The 12,539-nt window shown below is 37.4% G+C and overlaps 1 protein-coding gene across 3 annotated transcripts in view; it reads right to left on the bottom strand.

The window, feature by feature from the left end:
- Positions 1 to 5,661: 5,661 nt before the first annotated feature.
- The window catches only part of pkn1b (protein kinase N1b), a 44,031-nt gene continuing 37,153 nt past the window's right edge, over positions 5,662 to 12,539 (bottom strand). For all 3 annotated transcript variants that reach the window (XM_048193940.1, XM_048193930.1, XM_048193921.1), the window contains exons 15-22: positions 12,033 to 12,124; positions 11,365 to 11,541; positions 9,875 to 9,937; positions 9,706 to 9,782; positions 8,942 to 9,084; positions 8,250 to 8,357; positions 8,027 to 8,107; positions 5,662 to 7,130 (exon numbers count right to left, since the gene is read on the bottom strand). In XM_048193940.1, coding sequence (XP_048049897.1) covers positions 6,927 to 7,130; positions 8,027 to 8,107; positions 8,250 to 8,357; positions 8,942 to 9,084; positions 9,706 to 9,782; positions 9,875 to 9,937; positions 11,365 to 11,541; positions 12,033 to 12,124 — 945 coding nt within the window. In that variant the 3' untranslated portion in view covers positions 5,662 to 6,926. The remainder of the gene's footprint in view (positions 7,131 to 8,026; positions 8,108 to 8,249; positions 8,358 to 8,941; positions 9,085 to 9,705; positions 9,783 to 9,874; positions 9,938 to 11,364; positions 11,542 to 12,032; positions 12,125 to 12,539) is intronic.

The following is a 12,539-nucleotide window of genomic DNA, read 5'->3' as shown; positions in this document are numbered from 1 at the left end:
ATGGGTAAAGTTGTGTGAAGAAAGTCTTCTTTGTTTTAAGTTATTTATAGACATAAACACTGGTGTTCATTTTACACACACAAATCTCTATGATGCATAAAATAATATTTAATTGGCTTTCAGATTTCAGACATGTCTTTCTGTCTCTGCATGCAGAAAAAAACAACACTGTGGGTTTCATTCTGGAAAAGCATCACGGACGTCATGAAAATATAATAACATATAATCATATATCATCCAAACTAATTCTGATTGCCTGTGATTTGCAATTGAGTGCATTTTGTAACGCAGAAATGGGTGTGTGTGTGTGTGTGTGTGTTGGGGGGGGGGGGGGGGGGTCTAGAAGTAAGAACCGCTTGCGTCAGGGGCTGGGGCTTACCGTGACCAAAAAGAAACTTGTGACTGCCATTTTTGAAATAGCAGCTAATCGAGCTAATAGCAGCTCAGTTGTAATCTCCGTCTATATACAAATTACGGCGAGCTGTGTTTGGATGCTGATGTTCGTTCGCAAATCCATGAACATCAATGGTAGCGAAATGTCCACAATTGTTGATGGAAGGCTTGTTCGAGATGCATTGGAGTAGTGTGGACCGATCGGCGAGTGACATCGGAGCGTTTGTAGAGCATACGACTCCTTGTGCTTCTGGATTGTTCTCGCAGGGCTTTGATGTCATGCGGAGATCGCTCTGCCGAAAATTAGTATTATTTTCCAAAAAGTGTGTTTTACCATTAGATTAAGCAGCAGTCATTTAGGATCATGGCCACAGTTTCTCCCTAAAGTCAACAATCTGAGGGAATCTGATTGCTGATTGGCTTTGGAGGACTCAGTCTAAAAGTTAAAGACATAAATGATGTAAACACACACAAAAAAGACAAAAACAAAAAGAGATATTGTGAGGATTGTAAACAACTTTACCAAATATAACAAAGTGGTCATTTTTTTGGAGTCAGCAAAAGACAGACATGGATGTTATCTTCACCTTGAGCAAAAACATGATGGAACAGTGAGCTCCCGTCTGCAGATGAACAGATTATTATACTGTTACACAAGTTAAACATTTTGATTGTCAAAAACTCAAACACACTGTTTTGAAAAGCATCTCAAGGAAAAACTGTTTCTCATTCACAGTATTTGCTAAAACAAGCATTGATATTACTGTTGCTCTTACTTAGGGTTAAGTATATGAACAAACACTTAAACCTAATTGTTTTACCTTGGTATTTTAAAAATCTACCCTCTTAAAAATAAAGATCTTTATTGCCATTGATGGTTCTACGAAGAACCTTTAACAACCATGTAACCTTTCAAATGCACAAAAGGTTCTTTATAGTGGAAAATGGTTCTTTATAATATTAAAATGGTGACCTTCACTGAAAGGTTCTTTGGGGAACCAAAAATGGTTCTTCTATGGCATTGCTGTGAAAACAAGAGCATGTTTCCAAACATTTAAAGTTCAAGAAGTTGTCCAGACAAAGACAAATCTCAGACAAAGAGTACAATATTTGTTATGAGTTTTGCAAAGACACTCAACTGAGTGGAAAAAATGTACAACCTCCACAAAACATTTTATGTGATGAGACCAAAACACACCTGAGCCTTGTGAACGAATCCCACCCACATGACTGGCATGCAGAATGAGTCGGGAATCTGAACCAGCTGTTGCAATCATTGAGAGATATTTTTAAAAAGCATGCAATTGAATTACTTCTAACGGTAAAATAGACTGGTCTGATGATGTTCAATTATCGAATGTCAGATGTTTTGGCTAGTCTGGAGCGTAATCATTTGGACTGTGCTTTTTCATTTTGTCTGAGTAGCTTCTCTGCATTGATTCATTGTAAACTACCCGGAAAACAGCGAGTGGAAATTTGAAAGATAAATGTTCCCTACTCTCTTTCTACTCTCACATTCTCTATAAGGTTTCTCAAACTTTTTTGAAGGACCTCCTTCATGACCCCTTCTGTTTGAGTAATCAAATCAAAAAGGACCTTCGAGATGAACTGGAAACTGCTTTTTACTGTATTTATCTTGGTAAACCAGGTGTAAAAAGGGGCCATTGCACCAAAGCAAGATACTTAACCCAAAAGCAACTAAAATTAACGCACTGTTGGCCATAAAATTGCCATGTTACTAGAGTTTAATGAAACGTGACTTGGTTGGAAAAAGCCAAATTATGGAAACACAAAGAACAGGAGCAATATCAAGAAATCCGATAAACAATTAGTCATTTAGGCCATGTTCAGACTGCCAGAAAAAAAATCTCTCAAGATGGGCTTTTAAAAGTCTGAAGAGCAAACAAACAAACAATAAACACATGAAATCTTTTTTTTTTTCTTTCTCCCAAATCTGTTTCACACCACATATGGATGTAGATTAAAATGCAATTCCAATGGCTGCTGGACACTCTGGCTGCTTCAAATCAGATTTTCTTTTGATGCGACACACAAAAAAATTCTATGGTCCAAAAATTTCAGCATTTTCCAGAGCGATGGAGGAGTTCTGCACCACAACTCAACAGGGTGCTAATGTGGAGAACGAGATGATGCACCTCCATTTTTCCTGCATCTGTTTTGAAAGCCTCGTCACATATGTGGGTACGCCTAAGCCATTACCAAAAGCAACCCATGCAGTTATGTCTGGACCTACCAATCTAATTTGGTCACTTTTAGAATTTTAGAAAACAATTATTAGTGCAGACAGTCTGCCTGAAAAGTTCTGATTTGAGAAAAACCTGATTTGCCTGCAGTCTGATAATAGCCACAGTCCATCCGAGAGAATAAGATATAGAAGTGTAGTTTGTTCACAGGACATTATGACCTTCTTGTTTACAGCTCTGTATTTTGGTCTCCATGGATACATTCTCCCTTTCTCGTTTGGCAATAATAAAACATTATCTCAAACCATCCCTCTATCATGTTTTAAGCAGTAAAGTTCGTCACAGCACAGTTTCAGTACTCTCTGGTTCATTCTTGCTGATGGTACTGCCATGCTCACATTGCCATTTTGGAAATAAATGAATGGAGTTGGAGTAATTTACTTGACAGTTCATGCAAATGTGAGTGTGTACATATCTCTTTTACATTTACATTTATTTATTTAGCAGACACTTTTAAGGTGACTTACAAATGACAATAAACACAAGAAGTGCTAGTAATACGGTTTCAGATCTTACCTTTCTTGTGCAGATGCCTGTGTGAGACTGGTCTCTTTCAGCTTTCATTCATTTTCATCCTGCAACACTCATAAACTTCAGGTTTTGTCCTGCTTAATTGAGGTTTCCCTTAATTGAATTACTTTTCTCTGGTCACTAATTTGTTAATTTTTCCTCTCTCTTTTCTGTTTAATTACATAAAAGAAACTATCAGAAAAATTAATTGTGCAACCTCCATTGTAAATTAAATCCCAGAACGTAAAATTTTTCTCCACATTAAAATTAAACCTCATCTCATCTACTCTTTCACATGAATGTGTGCATGTGTAGTGGAATATTAATCCCAAAAATCCAAGAGTTGAGTTGTTTAATATAGTAATTTTCAGGCGTAGCATTTCCATAATTAGTCAAGTTTCAGTGAGAAAGAAAAAAACAACAACTAAATAATCTCTAAAAATACAAATCTAGAAGTCAATGATGCTGCAGACTCTCATTTCATTAATGGGCATGCTCATAACAGTGAACTCATACATACTCAAAGATCCTACCTGACAACAGTGTTTCCACATTTCTTTCAAACTCTCTGGCGCCCTTGTGTGGTTAAATAAGTGTATTACAGAAGTAAACAGTCACTGAGTCATGTGCTATAGACAGAAACATTGGTAGAAAAAGAAGACCGAGAGAGATGAAGGGAGAATTCACTAAGACATTTTACTGGGGTCAGTACCATGAAACGACTGCTAGTCAACAAGCTCCCACAGAGCACTGCAGTGATGACATATTTTTGTAGTTTGCATCACCCTGGATCCATTGGCTTTTGGATTTGACATAATTTATGACACAAGGCTTACCCACCATGGACAAGTTTTTCCGGCAATCCATGTTTTCACAGTTATACGCTTTTACGCAACTTTGAAAGAGTACAGAATCTTAACACAAACGACAAAGAAGCAGAAACAAGTGATAGAAGCATTGCTTACTCAGAAGTAAGCTAACGCAATCATCAAACATTAAACAGCATATTAATCAAAACTGCCTAATGTTACCGAATGAAATGTTGACCCATGAAGAGGTTTAGGACTGTGAAGCTTTGGGGGTGATCGATTTACTCCATCTACTATTCAATCATCGTTCTGAATCTGTTCTGGACATAGTATTTGACAAAAACATGATTTTCTCAGCTTTTTGTTCAAAATGTTCCTCTTTTTAAATGAAACTTAAGGGTACATGAAATTTAAATGCATAAAGGTAGAATAAAATGTTTTTTTGGTTTAAAAGCAGAGACTCTGTTCTTTATTTTTATATATTGTATGTTCAGATATTCCTACAACAAAATATTCTGGGGGGCATGAACGTTTTGTGAAAATGATCAAAATAGCTGGCGCTGGCTAGTCTGGCTATCACCAGACCAAGCTCAATTTAAAATTGAACATTGGTCTGGAGAGTCTGTATGGATTTTCTGCTGCACAAGAGGCGTGATCAACGAGCATTAGTCACGCAATTGGATAGTCCTTCAACCAATCAGATCAACGATCCGGGTGACGTACTTTGCAGAGCGATGCGAAAACTCCAGTGTGTCTCAATCAGCTCCCTAGTTCAGTAGTCAGGGCACTGATCAGGGAATCAGCCACATTCACTTTCATGATATACTGATTCAAGACCTAGGGAACTAGGGAGCTGATTGAGACGCAGAGTTAGTTTGTATTGGTTTGTAGCATTGATCCGCGGTTTGCAGAAGCAGCAATGGCATCGAGCGATTTTTGCAGGTTGTGCCAAAAACATGAAAGTGAGTGGTATTTACACCCAGTCGAGTGATTTGTTTGCTAACTAAAGAAGTCATTCAGCATCGTCGAGAGTTTAAAAGGCGACTCTGATACTGTTCTTGTTCAGTGTAAACGAACGCGGAATATAGCCGCCCTAAACCAAGTCATTGTCATGACAACCAAAAGCATTCCAGTCAGCTCAGGCGGCGCGAGATTCAAGAAGCAGGGAGACGAAACGTATAGAGCAAATAATAAAAATATTGTCTACCAACAAGGGGCATTGAAGTAAAAGAGTCCTGTACTCACATCGTGAAGCAAACCACCAAAATAACAGCAGAGAATCGTCGTGTGTCATCAGTTGGCTTTCGCCGTTTGTAATCTTCCTATGAAGAGACTGTCGGATCAACGCTCTGCTACATTTCTCTGAGATAAGGTAAATGCTTAACACAATCGGTGTCACTATGATTGTGCATTGTTATATTGGAGTGACGGGTAGATCAGATAGAGTTTGAAAGCTGCTTGCCGTCGCTTCTCTATCGTCATCGTGTTATACCCGCCAATAGCGAGCAAGGTGGATAAGCCAGTCTGTGATTGGTTCCCGCAAAAATGTAAGAGATGCAGCAGAATTGAACGCACGGGTTTCCAGACTGAGTTGCCGAGCGAAATCAAATCGCCGGCAGATCAGGCTGGGTTTACCCAGACTAGGCGCTGGCTACTTTTTTAAAAAAATGCTAGCGGGAAAAGAGTTAAGCTTCCTACAACTCTTTCAGTTTTTATTTAAAAACATTTTCCTTGAAAGTTTGGTTAGAATAGTTTGCAAGAGTGTGACTATAAACACAAAACGGACTAGCGAGTAGATGAGATTCGACATGGCGTTTAATGTCACGACAACCTCATGTCCTTTTTAGACACTTGTTAGCAACTGCCTTTTTCAAGACAAGTAAAAGCTTTAAAAAAATCACAAGGGGGTATTATTGATGTATTTTATGTTGCAGCATAATAAAGTGAAAATATCACTGTTAAATTAACACTGTTCGGAGTTCATATGGGAACCACTGAAGCAGTTAATTAGATACTTAAGTGATTAATTGAGTGATGGTTGTTTGATTATTGAAGAAGGGAAAGACAAGAAGTTCAACTGACTTCCAACCACAGCCTTAGACAAAATCAACTGAAAACACATTAAATCTCTCTTATTACAAACCAGACTGATTTTATTTCTGTCATTTGTCTGCAGTTCTTTTTGTGAATTGATAGGTTTAGATGTTGATGTTTTATTGAAAATATTACTCACCAGTATGGTGATCAGTGTTTTATGTCAGTTTGTGGACTTTGTAACGGTGTTTACAAAGTGATTCTGCTCGTTATCATCAGGTGTCTTCAATAATCGAACAATAATCACTCAGTTAATCACTTAACTATCTAATTAACTCTAACTGTGCTTTGATGTTACTTTTAACAACCTGCTGGTGGTTCCCATATGAACACAGAGTTAATTTAACACCGAGGAGTTTACTATGCACTGACCTTATTTCAGGCATTTAACCAAAAACCCATTCAAAAAACCCAATGACCTCAAGGTGATGGAACTGAAAGTGCTGAAATGCTCGTTTCTGGGTTCTGGCCCACAGAAATACATTATCCCTGCAGCACTCTATTCATGAGATTCCAGTTGACTACTTGGGCATCTGGTGCTAAGGATTTTGGGTCATGTCATGAACAAGTCTGATTGAAAATCCTGCCAAATAGGACAGGAAAACTTCTTGGCCACCAGCTTTCAGATACACCACAGAACTTCACATTATCTGGATTCTTGAATCTCTTCATGTTTGAAGTACCTTCTACAGTCATCAGAGGCGTATAGCCTGTCAGCGTTCCCTGTTTCACTGGGAGGTGCGTGAATCCTCACGATTAGCACCCTAGATGGGAACTAGGGTGCGAGAACCATGCTAGGACGTTACAGCGGTCCACATCTCCCACACCTAGCAGCTTCAATATGCACCCTTGTGCCCTAGCAGAAGTCCGAGACATAGTCGAAGTCCCTGAAGTAGTCTTGGTCTTTGCGTGAGAGGGTCCGGCGCTCGCGAGGAGGTGTCAATGTTGGAGCCTCATTTGTGAACTCGGCGTCGAAGTTACTGACGTCTTCTTTTCCTGTCAGAGCGGGAACAAATGGAGGAGGAACTTTTCGCTGCAAAAGCGCATCCCAGTCCATATTCTACAGAGAAAAAGAGAGTCACGTTGTCACTAAGATCGCAACTTTGTCTTTATTGTATGGAGCCCCTAAAGGGACATGGCTATGGAGAAAAATATGAGATGGGAGGAAAAAATATATTTTAATGCATTTGTGTTCTCTCTCAAATCATTTCCGTTCCCCGAGAAACATGCATTCTCTTGCAAAGCATTTGCGATCTCTCATAAAAGTATTGCTTTCCTCCGAGAAATTTGCTCTGAAATACAGTTTGAAATAGTTTTTGAAAAGCACTGAAATATAAGTTTTTCCTCCGATCTCATATTATTTCCATTACAAAAGCTTTGTGAGCAAACGCAAAGTTTCTCTGGAGAATGCAATAGTTTTGTGAAAGAGGGCCAGTGTTTTGCAAAAGAACACATGATTTGAGCGAATGTAAAGGGTCTGGGGAAAAATGCAATCGTTTTGCGAGCGAACGCAACTGATTTAAAAGCGATAGCAAAGTTTCTTTGGGGACCGGAATAGTTTTGTGAGCAAATGCAAATGTTTTGTGAGTGAATGCAAATATTTATAGAGCCAACGCAAAGTTCTTCTGGGGAATGCAATAGTTTTACGAGAAAATGCATATGTTGTGTGAGCGAACAAATAATGATTGGGGGAACACAATTTTGCAAGCAAATGCAAATGTTTTGTGAGAGAACTCAAATGTTTTGCAAGAAAATGCAAATGTTTCGAAAGTCAACGCAAGTTTCTCTGGGGAACGCAATAGTTTTGCGAGCGAACACAAAAGTATAGAAAGATAATTTTTTCCTCCCATTTCTTTTTCTTTTTCTTTTTTTTTAACATCATTATGGCCCTTGGTGTCTCCATATTATTGTGGCAAGTTGAGCCAAAAAGGCAAAGAATACTCTAAGAAGACATACTCTAAAGAACGGTTGTTTCTTTATGTCCTCTGCATCTCTTTCACCAGAGCCCAGCCGTCTCTCAGGATTGCGCCTCAGCAGCTACCAATGGAAAACAAGAAAACATTTACATTATAGTTTATGTTAAAATCGTGTATGCTTAATTTGATATGAAATTCAAATACATAAATCTTTAATTAAGGCCTAAATATATTTTTTTTTTTGTGAAAAGGTAGGGACTTACCCGTCTCATGATGCCAATAGCCTCGGTGGAAAGGAATCTTGGGTAACGTACTTCATCATTTACAATGCTGTCGAACACCTCCTCCTCATCGTCACCTGGGAATGGTGACTGAACACAGATTATATATCAGGTTTTTGTCTAATCCTTAAGTCTTTACTTAAGAAGCAAAACTGTACAAGATATTGAAGTTTGTTTTCAGAGAATATAGTTTGAATGTAGCTTATTTTTTATTTTAGCAAACACTGTGGAAAATTATGCTCTTTCTTAGTATTTTGGTCTTGTTTTCCAGTACAAATATCTAAACATTCTTAAATCAAGATACATTTACTTGAGATGCAAAATGACAGAATATGACGTCTTGTTTTCTGCTTGAGTTTCTGCTTAAAATGAGAAAAAATACCAATGCCTTTGGAGTCAGAAAAATAAACAATTTCAAATGCAATTGGCACATTTTTTCTCAATTTTTATCCGCTTCTCAAAAAACAAGACTTTACATCTTATGCCACTTTGCATCAAGTAAATATACCTTTATTTAAGAATGTCTAGAAAATAAGACAAAAATACTGAGGAGAAAAATCACACGTTGAGGTGAACTTCACATGATTTTTTTGGATTTATGCTTAAAGCAAGAAAAAATAATTTTACTGGGAAACAATATAAAAATACTAGGCAAAAAGTGCGCAAACACACACCTCTCCGACCAGCATCTCGTAAATAAGCACGCCGAGACCCCACCAGTCCACGGCTCTTGTGTAGGACGTGTCCGTCAAAACCTCAGGAGCAAGAAACTCTGGAGTCCCACAAAATGTGCTGGTTCTGTCCCCATGACCCATTCCTACACGACAAAAACAAGGCATTTTTATTCAGCAGTGATGCATTAAATTGAACAAAAGTGACAGTAAAGACATTTATGATTTTAAATAAATGCTGTTCTTTTCAACCTTCTATTCATCAAAGAATCCTGAGAAACAAAATATATCACGTTTTCCACAAAAATATGAAGCTGCACAACTGTTTTCAACATTGATAATCATAAATGTCTCTTGATCATCAAATCATCATATTAGAATGATTTCTGAAGGATTATGTGATATTGAAGTCTGAAGTAATGATGCTGAAAATTCAGCTTTGATCACAGGAATAAATTACATTTGAACATATATTACAATAGAAAACAGTCATTTTTGAATTATGATAATATTTCACAATTTTGACTGTATTTTGATCAAATAAATGCAGTCTTGGTGAGCAGAGGAGACTTCTTTCAAAAACGTTCAAAAAATCTTACCGACCCCAAACTTCTATTAAAAATAGTATGCAGTTAGCAGTATGCTTGAAATATGTTCTACCTGCTGTTATTTCCAGATCGCTCTGATCCAGCAGTGAACAAACATCATATTCTTACTCCATTAACTACATTAATATCAGTATACAGTAGGTACAGTCTGTGACTCACCCTCTTTACAGAGACCGAAGTCTGCAATTTTCACGTAACCTTCAGTATCCAGCAGCAGGTTATCTAGCTTCAGATCTCTAACACACACATGGACACAAAAATGAATTTGAATTGTTTTTGAAAACACTGCCAGTATATAATTTTATGCTGTATTTGTGTGTGTACTCACCGATAAACAATCTTATTATCATGAAGAAACTGAAGCCCCGAAACAACACAGGCAGAATAAAACCTGCATCACACACAAACACACACATATATATGAAGACTACAGTAAAATCCTAATGAAAAACACTGTACACTCTTAAAAATAAAGGCTCTTTATTGGGATTGATATTTCCATGAAGAATATTTAAAATGCATTTCAGCATTGACTTCACTAAGAGGGAGATGTCAGATCGCACATCATGATCGTTTACTTTATTTTGCGAAAAGCACAATGTTTTTTTTTTTTTTTTTTTTTTTGTGAGTGTACACAAATAAAAGTGCACACTTAACACTTTAGAATGATGTATAACACTGGTGTGTGAGTATTTTGAGTCTCTTTCACACCGATAAGAAAAAAAGCGAGGTGGTATCGCCGGCGCGACCGCTGACCCAAAGGAGTTAAAGGATTAGTTCACTTTCAAATTAAATTTTCCTGATAATTTACTCACCCCCATGTCATCCAAGATGTTCATGTCTTTCTTTCTTCAGTCGAAAAAAAATAAGGTTTTTGATGAAAACATTCCAGGATTTTTCTCCATATAATGGACTTCAATGGAGCCCAAACGGTCAAAATTACAGTTTACAGCGATCCCAGACGAGAAATAAGGGTCTTATCTAGTGAAACCATCGCTCATTTTCTAAAAAAAAAAAAAAAAATTAAAAATGTTATAAGTTTTAACCATAAATGCTCATCTTGAACTAGCTCTCTTCTTCTTCTTCTTCTCTATTAGATTTCCAGCAGTGTAGACACTGCTAAGTGTATTACTGCCCTCCACAGGTCAAAGTTTGAACTAAATTGTCATATTCAATATGCTAGTGCAAGTATATAACAATTAGTTCAAACTTTGACCTGTGGAGGGCAGTAATACACTTAGCAGTGTCTACACTGCTGGAATTCAAATAGAGAAGAAGAAGAGAGCTAGTTCAAGATGAGCGTTTATGGTTAAAACGCATGTAAGTTTTTTTTGTTTTGTTTTTTTTAGAAAATGGTTTCTCTAGATAAGACCCTTATTTCTCGTCTGTGATCGTGTAGAACATTTTGAAGCTGCAATGAAACTAATTTTGACCTTCAACTGTTTGGTGCCCATTGAAGTCCACTATATGGAGAAAAATCCTGGAATGTTTTCATCAAAAACCTTAATTTCTTTTCGACTGAAGAAAGAAGGACATGAACATCTTGGATGACGTGGGGGTGAGTAAATTATCAGGAAATTTAATTTGAAAGTGAACTAATCCTTTAACATTCATAGAACCTTTCCGTTCCACAAAAGGCTCTTTATAGTTTCTTTGTGGAACCAAAAAGGGTTCTTCTATTGCATCACAGTGAAAACACCCTTTTGGAACCTTTATTTTTAAGAGTGTAAACACAATTCCAGGAACAACACAATTCCAAAGCGCACACTTAACAACTACTAGTGTAGTACATAAACTAGACTAATTAAACACACTTACACGGAGCGAGTTTCAGAGAAGACGTCGGCGTGTATGTGCATCATCAGGTCACCGCCAGCCGTGTACTCCATGACAAAACACACATGTTCTGGCGTCTGAAAACATGCAAACAGGTTCACCAGGAACGGATGCTGCGCGCTGTTCACCGTCTCGAAGATTCGCTTCTCACACATCAAACTGGGAGAGAAAGAAGTTGAAAATAAATCTGACTGTAATATGTGTCTTAACCAGATCAAGCTATTTTTTTTTGTCTTTATGAAAACAAAGATTCTATGTGCTGTGAAGACAGTCAGAAAACATGTAATCTTGTGATGCACTGAAATTCATTTTATACCGAAACTGAAATCGAAGTTTTCATTCAGCCAAAAGTGAAACTGAAAATAAAGTTTATATAATAATCAATCAACACTAAAAATCTCTGACACATTTAAAATGCACCATTGGAGAAGTGCTAATTAAACGTCACTGCTTATCTTACTGTTCGGCCAAAACCGAAAATTAATTTTCAGACTAATAATTTCAGTTGCCAAACTTTCGGTGCATGATTAATGTGATGTTTAATATGCAGCTCTATGGAAAAGGATTTCAATAAAAATACAAGCCAACCCATTGACAAAATGTCTTTCCATGCAGTGTTTATTGGTGTACATCCTAAATTGAACGCTCACCTCTCTACCTCGTCCCGAGCCACAATATCCCCTTTCTTCAGAGCTTTGATGGCGTACATCTTTCCTGAGTGTCTGTATTCAGACAGAAGTACCTGGAAACACATACACATATCAGACTCAGTGTACACATGAATCCTAATTCACAAACAGGCTCTTTGCAAAAACAGTGTTTCTCAACTGGTGCATGTCACAAATAGGGAAGAGACACTTCTCATAGCTTTTGTTGTTAATTCAATGTAAAATATGAATTCAGAAGCAAAACCACAGCTTTAAAACGAGTTTTTAGTAGGACTTGCAAGCAGTGTTATTATTGTTAAAGGATTTGTTCACTTCAGAATTTAAATTTCCTGATAATTTACTCACCCCCATGTCATCCAAGATGTTCATTTCCTTCTTTCTTCAGTCGAAAAGAAATGAAGGTTTTTGAGGAAAACATTCCAGGATTATTCTCCATATAGTGGACTTCAATGGCCTCCAAATGGTTGAAGGTCAAAATGTCAGTTTCAG

The sequence above is a fragment of the Megalobrama amblycephala genome, linkage group LG1 (genome assembly GCF_018812025.1).
Source record: "Megalobrama amblycephala isolate DHTTF-2021 linkage group LG1, ASM1881202v1, whole genome shotgun sequence".
Classification (NCBI taxonomy): Eukaryota; Metazoa; Chordata; class Actinopteri; order Cypriniformes; family Xenocyprididae; genus Megalobrama; species Megalobrama amblycephala.
This window is presented reverse-complemented; position numbering and strand designations above follow the sequence as displayed.